Below are 24910 nucleotides of genomic sequence, written 5' to 3'. Positions count from 1 at the left end.
TACTCAGTGTAGCACACACCTCTCTCCTGTTGTGAACGTCTGAACATAGAAACAACTGCAGTAGCCTCCATACCCCTACTAGTTCCCTCAGAATTTGTTTTATGGCTTTCACTTGTTTCATCAACTGATTTACACTGATGACAGTATTTAGTTAGCACTTCAATGTCTAAAACTTTACCTGTGTCAACAATAGTGACAGTTGCAACTGCATTTTTTGATGTGTGACCTCTCTTCTGCCATGTATCATCAACTGCCATAGATAAGTCTGTCGTGTTATTTAATTCTACTGCTTCTTTAGCAGCAGCTTTCATAGAAGCAACAGCAACAGATTTGACACATTCACCAATTACTTCTGTGTACTTACTTGATCTGATTGGTGGGTTTGGCAAGTTCAGCGTTGCACATAATACGTCAGCTGCAGTCAGTCCTTCCCAATGCACCTCATTCCATACAAGAATTTAAAATTGCTCTCACACTTTTGAGAAACCCTAAATGTCGTAGAGAGCCTGCATGCTTTGCATTGAACAACAAGTTTGTTGCCGGCCGGTGTGGCCGAGCGGTTCTAGGCGCTACAGTCTGGAGCCGCGCGGCCGCTGCGGTCGCAGGTTCGAATCCGGCCTCGGCCATAGATGTGTGTGATGTCCTTAGGTTAGTTAGGTTTAAGTAGTTATAAGTTCTAGGGGACTGAAGACCTCAGAAGTTAAGTCCCATAGTGCTCGGAGCCATTTGAACCAACAAGTTTGTTAGTTAGTCCAGTCCTTGCAGATGTGTCCTCAAAGATGCTAATTTGCCCACCACAGACCTTACATGATAGAGCATCTTGTAAAACATACCCGAACACGCTGAAATCTAATAAAACATAACCTAAACTATTTACATGATCTCCTTTGTGAATAAATAAATCCTCATGGTTTCCAAGTTTCCTCCTCAAAGCACTAGTAGGCGTGTCCTTTTCGTGAGTCTGTGAAAGATCTATTTCAGGATCAGCACTGGATTCAGATCCAGCCGTATGCTGATTTCCGTGGAAACGTCGCTCCTTAAAAGTCTCGTTGAAAAGAGATATGAGAACGTGTAATAGTACACCAAACCACTATGTTTACAGTTCATCACCTATAAAACATTACACCCACATAGTAAATCCACAAGATGCATGTGCAGTACTGTCATTTCTGTTTACAAAGTGTATCCAACCTCTTAACATGAATTCAAGGAATAAATAGCTGAAACCTACAGGCTTGTAGATTGAGTAGTGCCAGAGATAGCAAGTCAGTGCAGAAAGACCGGATTTTTTTATACTTGCACTATTAACTTTGAAATGATAAAAACTACACTTGCAAATGGAATTAATCTACAAATGATGCATCAAATTATTCAGGAGAGATCAAATATTATTAAGAGGTAATAATCGGAAAATGTCACTTTTTGACTAATTATACCATATGTACTCCACTCAACATGTCTCTCTAGTATTTTGTTTGTTAATCCTTCTATGTCTTCCCAAAACTCTTACACTTTTGCTGTTTCTTTCTGTCGTTCAAAATGGCTCTGAGCACTATGGGACGTAACTTCTGAGGTCATCAGTCCCCTAGAACTTAGAACACTTAAACCTAACTAACCTAAGGACATCACACACATCCATGCCCGCGGCATGATTCAAATCTGCGATTGTAGCGGTCGCACTGTTCCAGACTGTAGCGCCTAGAACCGCTCGGCCACCCCGGCTGGCCTTTCTGTTGTGATCGTTTGTCGGTGCACGTGCGTTGATGAGAGTGTATCTCTTGTTTCCAGATTTAAAGATTATTGTGAGGTTATTGTGAGGAATCTAAATGAACGATGCTGTCTGTGACTCATCTGCGTTCTTTCTACAAATCCTGTGCCAAGCATTGTTGGTGCTCCTCTTCCGATGGCAATTTTCTGTGTTGAAGTTGTTTTCGTGTGTCAAACTGCGCTGCTTGTAATGCGAGGGTTTCGGTTTGAAAATTTTCTAGAACATTCGTAGCTGTTAAAGTTCGCCGATCTGGGCCAACGTATTTGTGTTGAATGTACCTGCATAGTGTTTGCGAAGACCTTTCGAGAAGCTCCGACGCTTCCCCTTTCCATGATGTTCCTGCCCCCCCCCCCCCCCCCCCCTAAAATCCGACGACCGGACGAGTCCAAGGTATTCACTGGGGCTTGGGGTAGTGGATATTTGATATAATCATTTTTGAAAGGGCCTTATTCCAAATTTTGACTAAATGATTTAAGAACGTACCATATGGTGTATACATAGATAGATCCATCTTTCTGGATGAAAAGGGGTTTATTCCACACGTTGTGAAAGTGGTTTTGCAACTTTGCTACAGCGACGTCATTTTTGAAAAAGGGCTTCACTCATGAAATAATGCCTTTTCAGTATTGATCATCTTCGCATACCATCTGTCGAACACAATGCACTATACTTTACGTTTCACTTTTCGTAGTTGAACTGTTGTTATTTTTGAATAGTGTTGGGAGATGTAAAATGGCGTCAAGTATTTAGTTGGAGCGTAGTGAAAATACCAAGAATCTTATATTTCCAGAAGTGTGTATTGTTTTTAATTTTGAAAAGGCTAGACCAGTGTCTATTAACAGGAACGAGATGCAAGACGTGTAACATTTACTTGATTATATTCCGCAAGAATATACGTAATTCTGCGACGATTCGACGAGATAGACTGTACGTAGCAGTTCTGCTGCTGATAGACATGAATCATGCAAATGAATTACATCCTCAAGAAAAGGACCTTATTCTAACATTTTTTACTTATTGTTTTCAAAGAGATTGCAAAAATTTATAAACTCCAGTAATGACAAAATATCTGTTTCATGCTATTCTTTATACATTGGAAACTCCATCCTGTTACGTTCCACATACTCACCCGCACAATGTTTTCATTGGTTCCTGAAAATTTAAGATTTTGGAATAAGGTCGTTTCCAATAGGAATGCATCCTTTGTCCTGTTGTTTCGTCATGATTATTTTCAAGTTGAAGCTGGTTGTGGTGATCTCTGTTGGAATCACCTATGTTAGAGACTTGGTTGTTGAGATCAAGGCATATTTGTAGCAGCTCCGCCAGTGCACTGAACAGAAGCTGACTTCGATCCGCTGGATGCCGAAACACACAGTACTGGGTTTAGGCCCGTGCTAACATTTTGTCCACGCTTGGTTATTGCAGTTCCTCATTAGCATCCATACATAGGAGTCCTTTCCCATGTGCGTGACATGAAGAGGCGCCCGATGGAGATCTAAGGACTCCACATGCGGAAAATATGTTTTATATATTTTTTAGTATTTAGTGCTTTCATAATGACACAGGAATATCGACGGCACTGTCACATCAAGGAACTTTCGCCATAACGTTTAGAAAATAATCGACAACATCTGCAGGTGGCTTGTGTAGTATTGCTGTAGAGATGTTGATGTAGATGTAAATAACAACAAAATTAATGTAACCGTGAACAGTTGTATGTGGATGAAGTTGTTGCTTCGAATCTCGTAACGGTTCCGTTCTCGTAAATGAAAAGTTTTGCACCACTCCAGTTCCCAGAAATTCTCAAGATAGACCTGGACTGTGGATATTTTACACAGACAGAGGCCCTTTGACTGTTCAGAGATGTCACTAAACCCGCCCAAAGATGTAAACAACCATGCATGAACAGCGCCTATTAGACGGAGGGGGTCCGACAGCCGTTCAATTCCAGTCATTCCACCAGGAAGGAGGTACACGGCTCATGTTGTCTGTAGTTCAACCGTGTCTAGACGGTCAGTACCGCGGTTCGATCGCGTCCGTATTGTTGCTTTGCGCCATGAAGGGCTCTCAACAACGGAAGTTTCGAGGCGTCTCGGAGTGAGCCAAAGCGATGTTGTTCGGACATGGAGGAGATACAGAGAGACAGGAACTGTCGATGACATGCCTCGCTCAGGCCGCCCAAGGGCTACTACTGCAGTGGATGACCGCTACCTACGGATTATGGCTCGGAGGAACCGTGACAGCAACGCCACCGTGTTGAATAATGATTTTCGAGCAGCCCCGGGACACCGTGTTACTATTCAATCTGTGCGCAATAGGCTGCACGATGCGTGACTTCATTCCGGACGTCCATGACGGGGTCCATCTTTGGAACCACGACACCATGCAGCGAGGTACAGATGGAGCCAGCAACATGTCGAATGGACCGCTCAGGATTGGCATCTTCAACCAGACAATCGTTGGATACGTGTTTGGAGGCAACTCGGTCAGGCTGAACGCCTGTCCTGCGAGTGCAGGAAGGTGGAGGTTCCCTGCTGTTTTGGGGTGGCATTACGGGCGGCCGACGTACGCCGCTGTTGATGATGAAAGGCGCCGTAACGGCTGTACGATACGTGAATGCCATCCTCCGACCGACAGTGCAACCATATTGGCAGCATATTGGCGAGGCATTGGTCTTCATGGACGACAATTCGCACCTCCTTAGTGTACATCTTGTGAATGACTTTCTTCGGGATAGCGGCATCGCTCGACTACAGTGCCCAGCATGTTCTCCAGACATAAACGCTATCGGCCATCCTGAGATAGATTGAGAAGGGCTGTTTATGGCCGACGTGATCCACCAACCACTCTGGGGGATCTGCACCGAATCGCCATTGAGGAGTGGGACAATCTGGATCACCGGTGCCTTGATGAACTTGTGGACAGTATGCCACGACGAATACAGGCATCATCAATGCAAGAGTACGTGCTGCTACGTATTAGAGATACTGCTGTGTACAGCAGTCTGGACCACCACCTCTGAAGGTCTTGCTGTATGGTGATACAACATGCAATGTTTGGATTTCATGAGCAATAAAAAATGGCGAAAATGATGTTTATGTTCATCTCTATTCCAATTTTGGTTCAAAAGGCTCTGAGGACTATGGGACTTAATTCTGAGGCCCACTAGAACTTAGAACTACTTCAGCCTAACTAACCTAACGACATCACACACACCTATGCCCGAGGCAGGATTCGAACCTGCGGTCGCGCGGTTCCAGACTGTAACTATTCCAATTTTCTGTACAGGTTCGGGAACTCGTGGAGCAGAGTTGATGCGAACTTTTTTTTGACGTGTGTAAATAGCAATGTTAACAGTGTCTGGTTCGTTTTCTACAAGAGCAAGCTTCTATGGCGTGTACTGTGTCAGACAATATTTATTAAACACGGAAACGTGCAAAACAGTACATACGTTGTCGTAATGCGGAAACGAAGCAATTTATAAGACGTGCAAAAGGGCGTGATGATTAGCTTTCGGACCGGTCGGCTAACTTTGTAAAGTGTTCGCATGCGGCAGTGGTTAACGTATACCGTGCCTGGGTAAATGGCGCTATCCGAAACCGGCGCCGAAGCAACTATGGTGCACCACTGGCCATACAACACAGGCGTCAAACGACGGCTGCAGCGGTGCGCACGGGCGAACAGGCGTGCAACTGTTGAACAACATACTGCCCAGATGAACCGAGGGGCTGCAAACAAGTCTCCCCTCAAGAGCGTTGCTGCTTAGGGGCCTCCGGAGCAGGCGCCTGGTTCATGCACCCGTGCTCACTGGTATTCATCGGCGACGAAGGCTAGACTTCGCACGCCAGTCCTGCAATTGGGCGTCCATTTGTGGCTTCTGGTGGCCTTTTCAGGTGAATCACATTTTATGCTACATCGGAAGCGAAACGCCCGGAAGCAAAGAGCCTGCAGCAACCGTCGGAAGTCGGATGAGGGGACGTTATAGTTTGTGGAATGTTCGTGGCATTCCCCGGGCGATCTCGTCAGTGTGGAAGGCACAGTGCATCAACACAGGTGTGCATCTATCGTCGGGGGCCATATTCAGGCTTTTGACAGGTGGTTACATTAATGAGAGTGCACAGTATAAAATCTAATTGTAACTCCCTCTTGACTATTAGCTTCAAGTAGTCTTAAGTGGTGGATAAATAAAAAATACTTCTCTCAAACCCCACCCTATCGGGAGAGAGGGAGAGTTTTAGTTTTAGCGAATCAAAATTTACGAAGTAAATAAGTCTTTTTTATGTATCCGTAACCATTTTCCACGCAAAAATGAGAACATGGATTTTCTTGAATTACAGTGCCAACTACCAAGAATCAAAGCAAATGTTTAAGGCAAAATGTATGTAGTTTTTTATGTAGAATCTGATTCTGCAATAGAAAGTGGGGGTTCCCATTTGAAATTTTAAAGTTGCCTCCCGCCCCACACCCCAAGGGGCTGCGGTGGAGGGCTAATTTTAGCATCAGCAGATGTCCCCCTCGAAAATAATCAACTATGGATTCTTTCGTGTGAAGCTTATTTTTCGAGTTATTCTGGTTTGTCAACTTAACATTTACAACCTGTATATTACACACATTACCATCGATCTGATCTAAGACTTTTATTACCATGAATGAATGTAACCTATTTTATTTGTAATATATGCATATTACCAGTAACATCATTGCTGTTCAATTCAAGTAATGTATCCTTGATGCCAAACGAAATAATAATAAAAAAAAAAACCATCCCACACTGTTTTCCACGGTCCCTGTCCGGTAGTAAATGAGGTGTGCCTGCTCTTGGTTAATGCCTGGTTGTTCTTTCGCATCTCCACAATGACAACAGTCGACTTGGGCATCTTTAGAAGGGTTGAAGCGTCCCTCACGGATTTGCCACGTCTACATTCGAAGGCCGTGACCTCTCCTGCTGTCACCGCTTATCTGCTGGAAACACGGACTCTTTTAATATCGGTGGGTCGGCCTCTCGTGAAGTCTACTGGTCAGTTCCCCGTTACACGGGCGTGTCCGGATACTTTTGATCAGCTGACGTACGGCCGTGTCAGTTGGCTTTGTGGCGGGCGGTGGGAGAGGAACCTTGCGAGTGGGTGGCCCAGTTGGCGGTAAAGCGCCCTCGGCCGGCGGCTCATCCGGAATTCCGGGCGCCACTCGCCCGTGTCGATTGCAGGTCGATATCGGCCACAAATATAGTCAGTCGACCGGGGTGGGGGCGGGCGTCACGTGCGAGTGACCTCAACTGGGCGGCCTTGGGGCAGTCCAGAGTCCGGGAGCCGGCTCTGACCCACTTGCCCCCGCACATGTCCAAACAGCGCGTCTACGCGAATGCCGGACATTTGCCACGCCGGACATTTGCCACACGTGACCTTAGCGCTAGGATTTCACCCGGAACAAGTCCCGCCCATTCACCCCCCCCCCCCTCCCCTAAACAGCCGCCAGTTCCACAAACTAGAAGCTACATCAAAGTTCTTATCGTCACAGTCCAACACGTTACACTGTGATGAGATTCAGTAATGATAAGAAATTTAAAATTTTCATTAACAAATTTTCATTAACTTATTCACTTATTATAATACGTTTATTTGAGGGAAACAGCAGAGCAAACATACAGTGGGAAAACAATGGTCTTGAATCTGTCATGTCTGTAGTAAAGCCACGGATGCAGTCGACTGACTCTGTTGTCTAAAATCAACGTTATATAGAAATAAGTGAAAGTCGTTTGTTTATGTAGGCCCTCATAGTAGCTCACGAAAATTAAAGAATATAAGAATGCCATAAAGTAGAAATGCCTAATGAAAGCAGTAAGATATTTGCTTCTATGCCATATTTCGTTAGTATTTGCGTGGGTAATGGGTCAATTTTAACTTGTAAATTATTCCGATGCCATACCTGCATTGTGATAAGTGTTCTACATGCTGTTGCAAACGTCTCAGGAAAATAATCTGTCGTTATTCTTTGTCCTGTCTGTTTTTAACCACAAGATTTATTAATTTCGTAAATGTCATTCAAACCATTTTTAAAAAATAATAATGATTATGTTTATGTTTGTCACAGAGCAGTTATGGAGCAAATAAATACTGCAGTGTTTCACGGCTGCAAAACGTCCTTCATGCTGTGCTAGTTCTTCTTCCCCTTCCCCTAAAACTTTTCAGCAAAACTATTCTGTGAATAACACGCAAGAACAGCTTGGGTCGATCTAGCATGAACAAAGCAATTTTGATGCCATCTGGAAGTATTGTGAACATTGGTGCTTGTTTCACAAATACTGTCTGAGTTCTGAAACGTAAGTGTCAATTATACCGAGGTTCCTCTTTCTCCAAGAAAATTATTCTTTGAGGGTAGGTTTATCCTGTTGCAGCTTTGGGAACTTTTTCTCACACAGAAGAATGTTTTTTCATAGGCTGTTCATCTGAATACTGAGTTCTCGTTTTTAAAGAATTCAGTGCTAAATTGTTTTCTCTTATGTTTGCTGTGGAAGTACCTGGCACAGCTGAGGACAATTGTCCACGTTTTTTGTAACGTGTGTTTTAACTATCTGGCAAAATATAAGACCTAACAAGATATTAATTTAACTTTCACTCCAAGTGCAGCCGAACGCGGTAAACCACGTGGGTCAACTGAAACGACGGCCAGGCGCCGAACAGAGACCGGGAAAACCGGGGGGAGAGTCGGCCGGACTTGTCCCGGGTGAAATCCTAGCGCTAACGATTCCTGGACATTTGCCACACTTGCCCCTTCGCCAGGTAGCGATCCGTCAAGTAAGGGACGCCCCTCCTCGTACTTCTTCTGTCCGTCTCCAGATCTTACTCGCTACAACCAGTACGTAAGAGACCTTCTTCTTCGACATCTTGGCCAAATACAGAGCTTCTTTTCCGAAATCGAAATATTTATAACTTTTGGGAAACGAAAGCAATACCGACGATTATGTCAGTATGTAATTAGTTCTGTCAAGTATAAATATAGAGCCCTCTGTCTGTACGGTAGCTTCCTTTCACGCTTACTGATTGCGATAGAAACAGTCCATCGGCAGGGGAGGAACGATGTAAAGAGAATGCGAATGTACGCTAATCATTTCTTTTTGATCACTGCATTTGTGCCTAATTAATTACTACAACTGCATGCCCAGAAGACAATAAGGAAAGAAGAAATGGGTATGTGAATGTTCGAAAAGAAGAACGACATATTCCATATTCAGAATGAGATTTTCACTCTGCAGCGGAAACAGGCTGTGGCTAAGCCATGTCTCCGCTATATCCTTTCTTTCAGGAGTGCTAGTTCTGCAAGGTTCGCAGGAGAGCTTCTGTAAAGTTTGGAAGGTAGGAGACGAGATACTGGCAGAAGTAAAGCTGTGAGTACCGGTCGTGAGTCGTGCTTCGGTAGCTCAGATGGTAGAGCACTTGCCCGCGAAAGGGAAAGGTCCCGAGTTCGAGTCTCGGTCGGGCACACAGTTTTAATCTGCCAGGAAGTTTCATATTCCATATTAATTTACTCTCTAAAATGCGATATCCCTTGCGGCGAAACATTAGTTAATAAAGTGTAGCGGGACAATGTTCAAAACATGACTGAAAATACGTTCGCTAAGTAGAGATAAGAACATCTGTGATTGACATGTCATCTAAAGTCGACGTACAATTTTAAAATGTTAGAAATAAGGAAATGAAGTAATACAGAATGCTATGCTTGTAACGTACGTTGTTGTTCTACATTGTTTAGCTCTGGTATTTACAGGGTCACAGAGAAAGCCTCCTAGGTTTTGGAGGTTCAAATGCCTCTGACCACTATGGGACTTAACATCTGTGGTCACTTAGAACTACGTAAAATTAACTAATCTAAGGACATCACACACATCCATGCCCGAGGCAGGATTCGAACCTGCGACCGTAGCGGTCACGCGGTTCCAGACTGGTGCGCCTAGATCCGCACGGCCACACCGGCCTGCAGTTTTGGAGGGAAAAGCCGTAATTGTAATAATCTGCACTATAACAGAACCAAGAAACACAACTTAAGGAAAAATAATGTAATTTGGGTTCCAACTCACAAGCGACATTGAAGCAGATATTTCCTGTGACTTAGTATGGGCAGAGGTTCTATTAGACGACCGGGATAAATTTTCTAAATGTTTTTTTTTAATTATTTTGAACAATTAGTTCACGAGGCCATTCAAGTTGTAAATGGTTACGAAAACACACTTGAGCTCTTAGCCACAAGTAATCCTGACCATGACGACGGATACAGGGATTAGTGAACGCACAGTGGAGCGAGGCTCAATTCCGTAACAAAGAAACTCACCAAAACTAAACGCGAAATATATCTATTTATAAAAGCAGCTAAAAATTCGTTTGACGTCTTTCTAAGAGACAGTCTCAAAGAAATTGTATCAACAGGACTCGAGAGATTCATACCAAATGAATTAATAAGAGACGGAACTGATCCCCCGTGTTACACAAAACACGACGGAAAGCTGCTCCAGGAGCACCGAAAAAGGCACGTACAATTTAGGCGAACGCAAAATCTCCAAGACTGGCGAAGTTTTACTGAGGCTCGAAATTTGTTGCGGATTTGGATGCGAGATGCATTTAATAGTTTTCACAGCGAAACTCTCTCTAGAAATGTGGCGGAAAATCCAAAGAGATTCTGGTTCTACGTTAAGTAAACCAGCGCAAAGGCTCAGTAAGCGATGGGGAGGGGGGGAGGGGGGGTGGGGGAGAGAAGGGACCCAACCCTTCGGAGCAGATAAAATCGTGGCAAATGTCCGGCGTGGCAAATGTCCGGCAGGGCAGATGTCCGCAGACCTTTTACGCACTCTCCCCAGATGCGTTGCATGCGTTGCACCGCCCGTCTCTTAGCAGCAGTGCGGTCAGCGCGGCGTACTGCTAGCCGAAGGGCTTCTGATGATGATGATGATGATAATGTTCGTTTTGTGGGGAGCTCGACTAAGCGGTCATCAGTGCCCATACACAATCTGTACACAGTCCAACCTTACCACTTTCATGAATGGTGATGTGATGATGAGACAACCCAAACACCAAATTCCTGGGCAGAGAAATACCCAACGCGGCCGGGAATCGACCCCAGGACCCCGTGATCCAGATATAGCAACGCTAGCCACTAGACCACGAGCTGCGGAAAGGGGTCCAGATTCGATTCCCCGACGGGTCGCAACTTTTCTCCGCTCGTTGAATGGGCACTGTGTGTTGTCCTTAGGCGTCAAAGTTGACATATCGCTATAGAGATGATATTATGGGCTCGTCCCGAAAACTATTAAGAAAATAAAAAAAGTCCAAAATCTTAAATCTAATAATATCGAAAACCTCAATACCGACCTGTATGTACCATCAAAATGGGCGGAGAATATAGAGTTCAAGCTCAGGTCATCCAAAGCGGAAGCGATATTGTTTGGTCATTCTAGCATCATTAACCGTAAATACAGGGAATAGCTACCACCTTTAACTCTAAAGGGTACAAATATCAACTTCTCTCCTTCGGCAAACAGTCTAGGAGTTAACAACAGATGAAAATCTAAATTGGACTGAGTACGTAATTGCAATGTAGAAAAAGGCATCACCTACAAAAATATGAAAAGCTCTTCGCTCTTCACCGGGAAAACAAACTTGTATACGTCCAGGTAGTGGTTACAGCGATGTGAGGTCTTTCTCAGAAAAGCTTACGGCGAATGTAACTGGTTATGAATGCCTGCGTGCATTATATCTGTGATCTTCAACTCTCTGATCACTTTTCATCATCATATGGATTCCGTAGAAACACTGGAACACGTGAGGCAATACTGACCTTACGACTTATCTTAGAAGAAAGATTAAGGAAAGGCAAACCTACGTTTCTAGCATTTGTAGACTTAGAGAAAGCTTTTGACAATGTTGACTGGAATACTCTCTTTCAAATTCTAAAGGTGGCAGGGGTAAAATACAGGGAGCAAAAGGCTATTTACAATTTGTACAGAAATCAGATGGCAGTTATAAGAGTCGAGAGACATGAAAGGGAAGCAGTGGTTGGGAAGGGAGTAAGACAGGGTTGTCGCCTCTCCCCGATGTTGTTCAATCTGTATATTGAGCAAGCAGTAAAGAAAACAAAAGAAAAATTCGAAGTAGGTATTAAAATTCATGGAGAAGAAATAAAAACTTTGAGGTTCGCCGATGACATTGTAATTCTGTCAGAGACAGCAAAGGACTTGGAAGAGCAGTTGAATGGAATGGACAGTGTCTTGAAAGGAGGATATAAGATGAACATCAACAAAAACAAAACAAGGATAATGGAATGTAGTCTAATTAAGTCGGGTGATGCTGAGGAAATTAGATTAGGAAATGAGGCACTTAAAGTAGTAAAGGAGTTTTGCTATTTGGGGAGCAAAATAACTGATGATGGTCGAAGTAGAGAGGATATAAAATGTAGGCTGGCAATGGCAAGGAAAGCGTTTCTGAAGAAGAGAAATTTGTTAACATCGAGTATAGATTTAAGTGTCAGGAGGTCGTTTCTGAAAGTATTTGTGTGGAGTGTTGCCATGTATGGAAGTGAAGCGTGGACGATAAATAGTTTGGACAAGAAGAGAATAGAAGCTTTCGAAATGTGGTGCTACAGAAGAATGCTGAAGATTAGATGGGTAGATCACATAACTAATGAGGAAGTATTGAATAGGATTGGGGAGAAGAGAAGTTTTGGCACAACTTGACCAGAAGAAGGGATCGGTTGGTAGGACATGTTCTGAGGCATCAAGGGATCACCAATTTAGTATTGGAGGGCAGCGTGGAGGGTAAAAATCGTAGAGGGAGACCAAGAGATGAATACTCTAAGCAGATTCAGAAGGATGTAGGTTGCAGTAGGTACTGGGAGATGAAAAAGCTTGCACAGGATAGAGTAGCATGGAGAGCTGCATCAAACCAGTCTCAGAACAGAAGACCACAACAACAACATGGACCGTTGTCGTGGCTGCTTGCAGACAAGCGCAGAGATTTCCGTGCCCTCTGTCTTCGCTATTGTCTTAAGAACGATGCCACCCCCATATCTGTCCTCGATCTTAACGCTCTTGTCTGAACAACATGGTAGAAACACCCATTCCCATCAGAGGAAAATCCATTTTGTTCCATTCCATAGTTTAACCACTTTCTCGAAATCCTTCTGAGTAGAAGGAACCCGACTGTGGGCTAACCTCCCGCATTACACTAGAGAATCGAATAGCATCTCCAGCTTTGGAAGACAGGATGTGACATACCTACTGAAGCAGTAACAATGATTAGCATTGTCTCTCTATGAATTCGTTACCCCAGTACGTCCTTCTTTCCAGCCATATCTTCCTCATTTGCCAGTATTCTTAACTGGATCAGGCTACTTAAATTTCCTTTTTCCATAACATGCGATATCAGAAAACAACTACAGGGATATTACAAATGATTGAAGCGATTTCACAGCTCTACAATAACTTTATTATTTGAGATATTTTCACAATGTTTTGCACACACATACAAAAACTCAAAAAGTTTTTTTTAGGCATTCACAAATGTTTGATATGTGCCCCTTTAGTGATTCGGCAGACATCATGCCGATAATCAAGTTCCTCCCACACTCGGCGCAGCATGTCCCCATCAATGAGTTCGAAAGCATCGTTGATGCAACCTCGCAGTTCTGGCACGTTTCTTGGTAGAGGAGGTTTAAACACTGAATCTTTCACATAACCCCACAGAAAGAAATCGCATGGGGTTAAGTCGGGAGAGCGTGGAGGCCATGACATGAATTGCTGATCGTGATCTCCACCACGACCGATCCATCGGTTTTCCGATCTCCTGTTTAAGAAATGCCGAACATCATGATGGAAGTGTGGTGAAGCACCATCCTATGGTACGTTCAGCTTCCTGCTTGCTTTATTCGTCGACTTCCGCGGGCTACGCGTGAAACTTGCCCGCACGCGTTCAACCGTTTCTTCGCTCACTGCAGGCCGACCCGTTGATTTCCCCTTACAGAGGCATCCAGAAGCTTTAAACTGCGCATACCATCGCCGAATGGAGTTAGCAGTTGGTGGATCTTTGTTGAACTTCGTCCTGAAGTGTCGTTGCACTGTTGTGACTGACTGATGTGAGTGCATTTCAAGCACGACATACGCTTTCTCGGCTCCTGTCGCCATTTTGTCTCACTGCGCTCTCGAGCGCTCTGGCGGCAGAAGCCTGAAGTGCGGCTTCAGCCGAACAAAACTTTATGAGTTTTTCTACGTATCTCTAGTGTGTCGTGACCATATGTCAATGAATGGAGCTACAGTGAATTTATGAAATCGCTTCAATCATTTGTAATAGCCCTGTATTTTGTATACCTATTAATACTTATTACATCTGCCACTATCTTCATTTTTTTATTGCGAAGAAGCCATCTGAGGACCACGTTCCCATTTCAGTTCTTCATTCTTTGTTCTTTTCTTTTCTTCCAGTGTGCTTGGGTCTGTTCACTATGTTTCTTCTTTCTGTCTTCAGACAATTTTGAACCAGCCTTATTAGCTACCCTGCGTTGGAACATTTTCTATACTTCTTCCCGAAAGGCTTCTCTGTTCTTTATATGTTATGTCTTGTTTCTAAATGCTTTTTCACTCTGTTGACTCAGCTTGTTGTGGACTACTTATCCCACAAATATTTCAAAATCTTATTAGTTAATCCACTGTCTTGCATTTGAAGTAAATGGCCATAAAACATGTCTTCTTTTCCTTACTGGGTTAAAGTATTTTCTATATTTTGGTATACTTCAGCATTACTTCGTAACACCCGCTGTTTTGTAGTCCTAATATTTTCCTTATAATTCGCCTTTCTAGTGCTTCTAATTTACCTAAATTGTAGTTTAATCCCAAGTGTTGCTTTTATATGGGTATTCTGACTTCACTACTGTGCTGTAATGCCTTTTCTTTTTGGGTAGGCATTCTTTATTCTAGAGGTATTTGGTGATTCTATTTCATGTTAGCCTTTCCTCTATTGTAAATTTTTCTAAAGCATTTTCTTGGATTATTTCCCCTAGGTATTTGAATTTTTTCACCGTCTCTATTTGACCATTATCCTTTTTCAGGACTTTCGGAGCATCCTTAATGTTTATTAAAAATTTAGTTTTTTCTGCAGAAAAAACTCTGAAGTCAATTCTGCTGGCTGTTTCTTCCACGAGATTTATTTATGTTATCGCAGATGCCACATTTTCTGAGAGTATAATAAATTCATCTGCAAACGAAGGACAGTTGATTTCGATCTTTTTGCTCCCCTTTCCTAACCCCGTAGACGATATGTTGAGTTCAATGAGTATTTAGTTTCAAAATCTCACTGTTTTCTCTAACACACTATTAGGAAGAATTTGGGATACGCCGTCACCTTGTTGTACACCTGTTTTTATTTTGAAAGACTGTGAAATTTCTCCCTTAAATGCTACTTCATGGACTATGTCTGTAAGTGTTCATGGATTAGATTTGCAGTTTACACTTTACGTCAGATTCTCGAATTATTTTATCTATATTTTCTCTGTCAACAGAATCAAAAGCCTTTTTGAAATCCGTAAACATAACTACAATGTCCTTTGAATTTCTGTGGCGAATTACTGAATTAGATTAAATATTTGTTCTGAGCATGACCTGTCCTAAAACAACCTTTATATCCTGTTTTGTAAAGTCTTGGAAAATACTTTATTATAATAATTATTACTATTATGACTGGCTGCAGCTACAGCAGTAGTAGAAGTACCACCAGTATTAACTTTCTTAGTTCATAAAAAAATGGCTCTCAGCACTATGGGACTTAACGACTGAGGTCATCAGTCCCCTAGAACTTAGAACTACGTAAACCTAACTAACCTAAGGACATCACACACATCCATGCCCGAGGCAGGATACTAACCTGCGACCGTAGTGGTTGCGCAGTTCCAGACTGTAGCGCCTAGAACCGCTCGGCCACACCGGCCGGCCTCTTAGTTCATAGTTGGTATTGTTTATTCATATTGTCTCTGTACTTAATAGAGTACACCCTATAATTGATATTGTTTGCCACATTGAAATTATTACTTCTTAGGTAACTATGATAGAATAATGTACTGTATGTGTGAAACCCTGGTCCGAACGAAGAGAGGGCCTGAAAGTGCTAATCACCTCAGAGTAAAGATATAAATAAATAGATAAATAAAGCAGTGTGTGGACGGTGTGTGTGTGTGTGTGTGCAGGCACGTACTTCATCCTGTACGACTTCGTGGACTACTTCGACAAGGACGCGGCCACGTTCCTGCAGAGGGACAAGTACCTCGAGATCGTCAACACCATCTTCAAGAACTTCTCACCGCTCGAGAGGGACGCCATCATCTTCCAGGTGAGGCAAAGAGCGCCGGCACTTCACTTTACACTAGCTACAAAGTTCATTCAGCCACTCTAAACGTGGTGCTATTAGAACAGCGTCATGGAAATACGCCAACAACTACAGCTGCATCGATACTCCGCAGTCAGCTTTACGGCGCCTAGCAGAGGGAACCATGTACAACTACGAGTAATTTCCTTTCCTGTTCCACTCGCAAATGGAACGAGGGAAAAACGACTGTCTCTTTGTCTCTGTACGAGCCCTAATTTCTCGAATCTTACCTACGTGGTCCTCACGCGCGATGTATGTAGGATGCAGCAGAATCGTTCTGCAGTCAACTTCAAATGCTGCTTCTGAATATTCTTCCCTCCAGGGATTCCTATTTCGTTCCCGAAGCGTCTATGTAACACTTGCGAGTTACCACCAGTAACAATTATAGCTGCCCGCCTCTGAGTTGCTTCCATGTCTTCCATTAATGCGACCTGTTGCGGATCCCAAACACTCGAGCAATATTCAAGAATAGGTCACACTATCGTTTTATATGCGGTCTTTACAGATGAACCACAGTTTCCTAAAATTCTCCCAATAATCCAAAGTCGAGCATTTCCCTTCCCTACCACAATCCTCACAAGTTCCTTGCATTTCAGATCGCCTTGCAACGTTATGCCCAGATATTTAAACGACATAACGGTGTCAAGCAGGGTTTGTTTTTCCTACTCATCCGCATTAACTTATTTTTTCTACATTTAGAGCTATCTGCCATTCATCACACCAATTATAAATTTCGTGTAAGTCATCTTGTATTCTCTTACAATCACTCAACTTCGACAGCTTACCGTACACCACAGCATCATCAGCAAACAACCGAAGATTGCTGCTCACCCTCTCCACCAAATCATTTGTGTGTATATAGTATAACTGCGGTCCTACCGCACTTCCCTGGAGCAGTCCTGATGATACCCTTGTCTTGGTGAACACGCGCTATCGAGGGCTGCATACTGGGTCCTATTATTTAAACAAACTGGGTTACATTATTTAAGAAGTCTTCTAGCCGCTCACGTATGTGGGAACTTATTCCATATGCTGGTACCTTCGTTAACAGCCTGCAATGGGGCCCCTTGTGAAACACCTTCTGGTAGTTTAAACATACAGAAACTGTCTGTTACCCTTCACCTATAGTTCGCAGTATATCATGTGACAAAAGTGAAACCTGAGTTTCGCACGAGCAGTGCTTTCTAAAACCACGCTGCTTCGTGGACGTAAAATTCTCGGCCTCAAGAAAATTTATTCTATTCGAACTGAGAATATGTTCACGGATTCTATGCCAAACCGAAGTTAGGAATATTGGTCTGTAATTTCGCGGGTCTCTTCTTTTACACTTCTTATATGCTGGAGACACCTGCACATTCTTTCAGTGCCTTCGGACTTTTCGCTGGGCGAGCTACTGCATCAGCTTACTCTGAAAGAAGCCTTATTCTTATGCACTTTGGACCGGAAGACGTGCTGTTATTAAGTGATTTATATTTTGTCACCACTGAAAAGTACCTGTTTCTAAGTTACTCCTTGGTTCACAAATCGCTAGCTTTGAGGACAGTATGTTGGCACATACAACGAGCGTATATAACTGACCCAAAGCGCAGACGGCTGTTTTCTATGAAGAGGATACTGGAAAGTTAGTACCGCTTTATGACAGATGTACACTATATGATCAAAAGTATCCGCACACCTGGCTGAAAATGACTTACAAGTTCGTGGCGCTCTCCATCGGTAATGCTGGAATTCAATATGGTGTTTGCCCATCGTTAGCCTTGATGACAGCTTCCACTCTCGCAGGCAGATGTTCAATCGGGCGCTGGAAGGTTCCTTGGGGAATGGCAGCCCATTCTTCACGGAGTGCTGCACTGAGGAGTATAGATGTCGATCGGTGAGGCCTGGCACGAAGTCGGCGTTCCAAAACATCCCAAAGGTGTTCTATAAGATTCAGGTCAGGACTCTGTGCAGGCAAGTCCTTTACAAGGATAGTATTGTCGTGTAACCACTCCGCCGCAGGCTGTGGCATTACCTACAGGTGCTCGATCTTGTTGAAAGATGCAATCGCAATCCGCGAATTGCTCTTTAACAGTGGGAAACAAGAAGGTGCTTAAAACATCAATGTAGGCCTGTACTGTGTTAGTGCCAAGGAAAACATCAAAGGGTGCAAGACCCGTACATGAAAAACATGACCACACCGTAACACCACCGCCTCCTAATTTTACTCTTTGCACTACACACGCTGGCAGATGACGCTCACCGGACATTCGCCGTACCCACACCCTGCCATCGGATCGCCACATTGTGTGCCGTGATTCGCCACTCCACGCAACGTTTTTCCATTGTCCAATGTCTACGCTCTTTACACCAAGCGAGGCGTCGTTGTCCATTTACCGCCGTGATGTGTGGCTTACAAGCAGCCGCTCGACCACAAAATCCAAGTATTTTCACCTCCCGCCTAACTGTCATAGTACTTGCAGTGGATGCTGTTTGGGATTCCTGTCTGATTGTCTGGATAGATGTCTGCCTATTACACATTACGACCCTCTTCACCAGTCGGCAGTATCTGTGAGTCGACAGACGAGGTCGCCCAATACGCTTTTGTGCTGTAAGTGTCCCTTCACGTTTCCACTTCACTATCCCATCGCAAACGGTGGACCTAGGGATGTTTAGGAGTGTCGAAATGTCACGTACAGACCTATGACACAAGCAACACCCAGTAACTTGACCACGTTCGAAGTCCGTGAGTTCCGCGGAGAGCCCCATTCTGCTCTCTCACGATGTCTAATAACTACTGAGGCCGCTGATATGGAGTACCTGGCAGTAGGTGGCAGCCCAATGCACCTAATATGAAAAACGTATGTTTTTGTGGGTGTCCGGATACTTTTGATCACATAATGTGTAAGTCGGAGCGACGACTGTGTAGAGAAGTAGCTGGAAGGTGTAGCTGACTGCTGAAAATAAAATATTCTTGATTTTCACTGTGGTTTCCATTTCGCCACCCATTGGAACCCTAGTATACACCTACCTTCCTGAAAGAGATTTTCACTCTGCAGCGGAGTGTGCGCTGATATGAAACTTCCTGGCAGATTAAAACTGTGTGCCCGACCGAGACTCGAACTCGGGACCTTTGCCTTTCGCCGGCAAGTGCTCTACCAACTGAGCTACCGAAGCACGACTCACGACCGGTACTCACAGCTTTACTTCTGCCAGTACCTCGTCTCCTACCTCCCAAACTTTACAGAAGCTCTCCTGCGAACCTTGCAGAACTAGTACTCCTGAAAGAAAGGATATTGCGGAGACATGGCTTAGCCACAGCCTGGGGGATATTTCCAGAATGAGATTTTCACTCTGTAGCGGAGTGTGCGCTGATATGAAACTTCCTGGTAGATTAACTCAGTTGGTAGAGCACTTGCCCGCGAAAGGCAAAGGTCCCGAGTTCGAGTCTCGGTCGGGCACACAGTTTTAATCTGCCAGGAAGTTTCATATCAGCGCACACTCCGCTGCAGAGTGAAAATCTCATTCTGGAAACATCCCCCAGGCTGTGGCTAAGCCATGTCTCCGCTATATCCTTTCTTTCAGGAGTGCTAGTTCTGCAAGGTTCGCAGAAGAGCTTCTGTAAAGTTTGGAAGGTAGGAGACGAGGTACTGGCAGAAGTAAAGCTGTGAGTACCGGGCGTGAGTCGTGCTTCGGTAGCTCAGTTGGTAGAGCACTTGCCCGCGAAAGGCAAAGGTCCCGAGTTCGAGTCTCGGTCGGGCACACAGTTTTAATCTGGCAGGAAGTTTCACCTACCTTCCTGTTGGCCCTTTTCTAGCTGACGAGCTCGTAGCGCCAATCATTGCCACGAGATGTCTCTCCAAACGACATACTTAACAATCACATACAATCGCTCGCCAGACGAGACGTCCGTACCCAAAGAGTGCAAAGTTGCGCAGGCCAGACCAGTAATGAGGAAAGGTAGTAGGAGTAGCCCACTAAATTACAGGCCCACATCATTAACGACGATATGCAGCAACATTCTGGAGCATATATCGTGTTCGAACATTGTGAATTACCTCGGCCTATTGACACACACACTCAACACGGATTTAAAAAACATCGTTCACGTGAATCACAACTACCTCTTCACAAACACGAAGTGTTGAGTGCTATGAACAAAGGATTTCAAATTGATTCCGTATTTCTTGATTTGCAGAAGGCTTTTGACACTGTTGCACAATAGCGGCTTCTAGTGAACTGTGTGCTTTTGGAATATCGTCTCAGTTATGCGACTGGATTCGTGATTTCCTGTCAGTGAGGTCACAGTTCGGAAAATGGCTCTGAGCACTATGGGACTTAACATCTGAGGTCATCAGTCCTCTAGAACTTAGAACTACTTAAACCTAAATAACCTAAGGACATCACACACATCCATGCCCGAGGCAGGATTCGAACCTGCGACCGTAGTGGTCGCGCGGTTTCGGGCTGAAGCGCCTAGAACCGCTCTGCCATAATGGTCGGCAGAGTTCGGAAAGTCATTGGCTGAAATAGAAGTCATTTCTGGCGTCCTACAAGATAGTGTTATAGGCCCTCTGCTGTTCCTTATCTACGTAAACGATTTAGGACACAATCTGTGCAGCAGTCTTAAGTTGTTTGCAGATAATGCTGTCGTTTATCGTCTAGTAAACTCATCAAAAGCTCAAAAAAGTTTCAAAACGGTTTAGAAAAGATATGTTTATGGTCCGAAAATTGGCAATTGATCATAAATAATCAAAAGAGTGTGATAATCCTCATCAATGTGAAAAGGAATGCGTTAAAATTCGTTTACACGATAAATAAATCTCGTTGCAACCCTTGTTCACAGTACGAGCAGCCCTTAGCGGCTCGCCATCTCACAACTGTTCATGACGTCGCCTTTCCGGCTCAGATCTTTTTTAATATGTGACTTGTAAGTACTGGATCTTTTCCACTCAGTACAAACTTTAAGTTTATTAATGTACTGTATACTTACTATGTTTTAGAACAGTTAGTCTAATTCTGAAGACGACGCTCATAGTAGCGTCGAAACCAAGTCAATTTTGACATAATATTTGTGAGCGAGGGCTTATTTGTTCCAATATAATAAATCAGATCTAGGCCGTAAGGGTCGTCAATTCGTAAAAATACTAGGAATTACAGTTACGAACAACTCAAATTGGAAAGAGCACATCCTGTTGTGGGGAAGATGAACCAAAGACCCCGTTTTATTGGCAGAACTCATATAAAATGTAACACATCTACTAAAAGGACTGCCTACACCACTCTTGTCTGTCCTCATTCGGAGTGCTGATGCTCGGTGTGGTTTCCTTACCAGATAGGATTAATGGTATACATCGAAAAAGTTCAAAGGGCAGCACGTTTCTTATGATGACTAAATAGGGGAGAGAGTTTCACGTACATGATACACGATTTGGGACGGATACCATTAAAACAAAAGCGTTTTTCGTTGCGGCGGAAGCTTCTCAGAGAAAAACGATCATCTGACTAAAATAAGGAACATCAGATCTCTCACGCCGGCCGCTGTGGTCTCGTGGTTCTAGGCGCTCAGTCCGGAACCGTGCGACTGCTACGGTCGCAGGTTCGAATCCTGCCTCGGGCATGGATGTGTGTGATGTTCTTAGGTTAGCTGGGTTTAAGTAGTTCTAAGTTCTAGGGGACTGATGACCTCAGATGTTAAGTCCCATAGTGCTCAGAGCCATTTGAACCAGATCTCTCACGGAAAGATATAGGCGTTCGTGTTAGAGGTTCGCTTACCGTATGTTCGAGTTAGTGAGTTGAAGTGTATATTTTTGGCAGTAGAATCGTTATGTAGTCAGTTTGAAACTCTGGTTCTCTAAATTTTTTCAGTAGTGTTCCTTGAAAAAGAATGTCACGTTCGAGCTGTGGATTCCCGTATCAGTTCCCAAAAGCTCTCTGTGTTGAGGACGTACGTGTGATTTAAAGAGTATGCATGTACACTACTGGCCATTAAAATTGATACACCAAGAATAAACGCAGATGTTAAACGGGTATTCGTTGTACAAATATATTATACTAGAACTGACATGTGATTACATTTTCACGCAATTTGGATGCATAGATCCTGAGAAATCCGTACCCAGAACAACCACCTCTGGCCATAATAACGGCCTTGATAAGCCTGGGCATTGAGTCAAACGGAGCTTGGATGGCGTGTACAGGTACAGCTGCCTATGCAGCTTCAACATGATACCACAGTTCATCAAGAGTACTGACTGGCGTATTGTGACGAGCCAGTTCAAAAAAATGTGTGTGAAATCTTATGGGAGTTAACTGCTAAGGTGATCAGTCCCTAAGCTTGCACACTACTTAACCTAAATTATCCTAAGGACAAACACACACACCCATGCCCGAGGGAGGACTCGAACCTCCGCCGGGAAGAGCCGCACAGTCCGTGACTGACGGTTAAATTTCGCGTCTGTAGCACGTCATCTTCGTGGTGTAGCAATTTTAATGGCCAGTGGTGTAGATGTAGATTTCGGAACAGATACTTACCGACATATACGTATATTGTAAACAATGAATGAATTGCAGAAATCTTCTCTGGAAATGAGTCTACTAGGGAAAATAGTTTAAAATCATTCCAGCAGTTCCTGAGGATAGGCTTCACATACGAATTCGTGATGTATACTACAGAGATTCTTGTCTAGCGGGTGGAGCGCGGGACTCCGGCCCGGTAGCGTCCTGGGTTCAATCCCAGATGGGGCTGAGGCCTTTTCCTCATTCCAGTCCTTCCACGACATCACAGCCTGCTATCAAATGGGTACCAGGCATCCGGCCTGGGGTAAAGGGCAACCTAGGTTATGGGACCCACAACCCGCCACCTCCTAGTGCCACAGGCAACACATGAAGCACTCCATTAGCAGTCAGAGTCGGGACAGTAGCCTGCTTACAGGCCCATGCCACAGACTTCACGTTTTGTACACTTCAAACAGGCTTTGTTGCTCTCCAGAGTTGCATCGGCTGTTTACTTTACTGCTTTTGGCTCTGAGCACTATGGGAATTAACACCTGAGGTCATCAGTCCCCTAGAACTTAGAACTACTTAAACCTAACTAACCTAAGGACATCACACATATACATGCCCGAGGCAGGATTCGAACCTGCGACCGTAGCGGTCGCGCGGTTCCAGACTGTAGTGTCCAGAACCGCTCGGCCACTGCGGCCGGCTTTACTACTTCTCCCGTCTGTGACTGCCTCCTCTGCCAATGGCCACTTCATAGCTCATATCATCGCCACTAGATGCCACTCCAAACACCAGTAAAATGTGGTACGAATAACAATTTATATACTGTGCACCGATCATTATACAATCTAGCGCACAGAGCACCATCTGGCCTTCACCGTTGTACTCTATGCTTCTCTATCCGACAACTGTAAGTCTCTCATCTCAGGCCCTTACAATTTGTGGACTTAGAGAAAGATTTTGACACTGTTTACTGATATACAATCTTCAGAATTCTACGTATACATACATACTCATTCCACAAACCACCGTATGTTGCATAGCAAAGAGTACCTTTTACCACTAATTGTTCCACTCGCAAACAGAGGAAAGGAAAAACTGCTATCTATATGCCCCAACATGCCCTTATTTCGCTTACCGTATGTTCGAGTTAGTGAGTTGAACTGTATATTTTTGGCAGTAGAATCGTTCTGTAGTCAGTTTGAAACTCTGGTTCTCTAAATTTTTTCAGTAGTGTTCCTTGAAAAAGAATGTCACGTTCGAGCTGTGGATTCCCATATCAGTTCCCAAAAGCTCTCTGTGTTGACTGGACGCACTGGTAACAAATCTAGCAGCCCACCTCTGAGTTGCTTTGATGTCTTCATAACATCCAGAACACTCGATCAGTATTCACGAGTAGGCCGCACTAGCGTACTACAGATGGTCTCCATTACAGGTAAACCACATTTTCGAACGTTTTATTTCCTAGTTTCCTTTATAGATGAGGTAAACTTTCCCAAGAATCTTCCAATAAACCGAAATCGATCATTTGCCTTCCATACTACAATCTTCATACACTCGTTTCATTTTTTATCTCTTTGCAAGTGAAATATGAATACTTAATTGACGTGACTGTGTCAAGCAGCACACTACTAATACTATATTCGAACAATACAGGGTTGTTTTCCTATTCATCCACATCCCACTGCAGACTATTAATGAAGATGCTAGCTGACAGAGTAGGTTCCCAGATACGAGACTGCCTCAAAGATTTCCTTAGTAATAGAACCCAAGTACACTGTCCGCTATATCGAGTACTCATCAGAAACAAGTATGCCCCATCGAAATGTGACTATTCTCTACATACACTAATTTGCATTTTTCCATATTTAGAGCCAGCTGCCGTTCATCACACCAGCTAGCACCTTGTATCCCCTTACAGTCACTCAACGATGACGCCAGCCAATATACCACAGCATCGTCAGCAAACAGCCGGAGTTTGCAGCTCACCCTGTCTGTCAGGTCACTTGTGTAAAACGGGAGTGATCACATTTTGTTGGAGCACTCATGACGATATGTACTGATGAGCACTCGACATTGCGGACAATGTACTTGGGTGCTATTGGAAAACTTCGAGGCACTGCCATATTTGGGAGCCTAGTCCACAGCCTTGTACCTTTGTTAACAGTCTGCAGTGGAACATTTATCAGACGCTGTTCTTTCTGAAGGTTGTTGTTGTTGTTGTTGTTGTTGTTGTTGTCTTCAGTCCTGAGACTGGTTTGATGCAGCT

General features: G+C 43.9%; 1 protein-coding gene across 1 annotated transcript in view; it reads left to right on the top strand.

Annotated features, from left to right (window-relative positions):
- Window positions 1–24910, top strand: part of LOC124552681 (acetylcholinesterase-like) — a gene marked incomplete at its 5' end in the record, with an annotated part of 512360 nt that overhangs the window by 433022 nt on the left and 54428 nt on the right. Inside the window, one exon of the mRNA XM_047127002.1 lies at window positions 15983–16125. Within this exon, the coding sequence (XP_046982958.1) occupies window positions 15983–16125 (143 nt within the window). The remainder of the gene's footprint in view (window positions 1–15982; window positions 16126–24910) is intronic.

Source organism: Schistocerca americana, chromosome 10 (assembly GCF_021461395.2).
Source record: "Schistocerca americana isolate TAMUIC-IGC-003095 chromosome 10, iqSchAmer2.1, whole genome shotgun sequence".
Lineage (NCBI taxonomy): Eukaryota > Metazoa > Arthropoda > Insecta > Orthoptera > Acrididae > Schistocerca > Schistocerca americana.
Note: the sequence above shows the minus strand (reverse complement) of the source record. Positions and strands in the feature narration are given on the sequence as shown.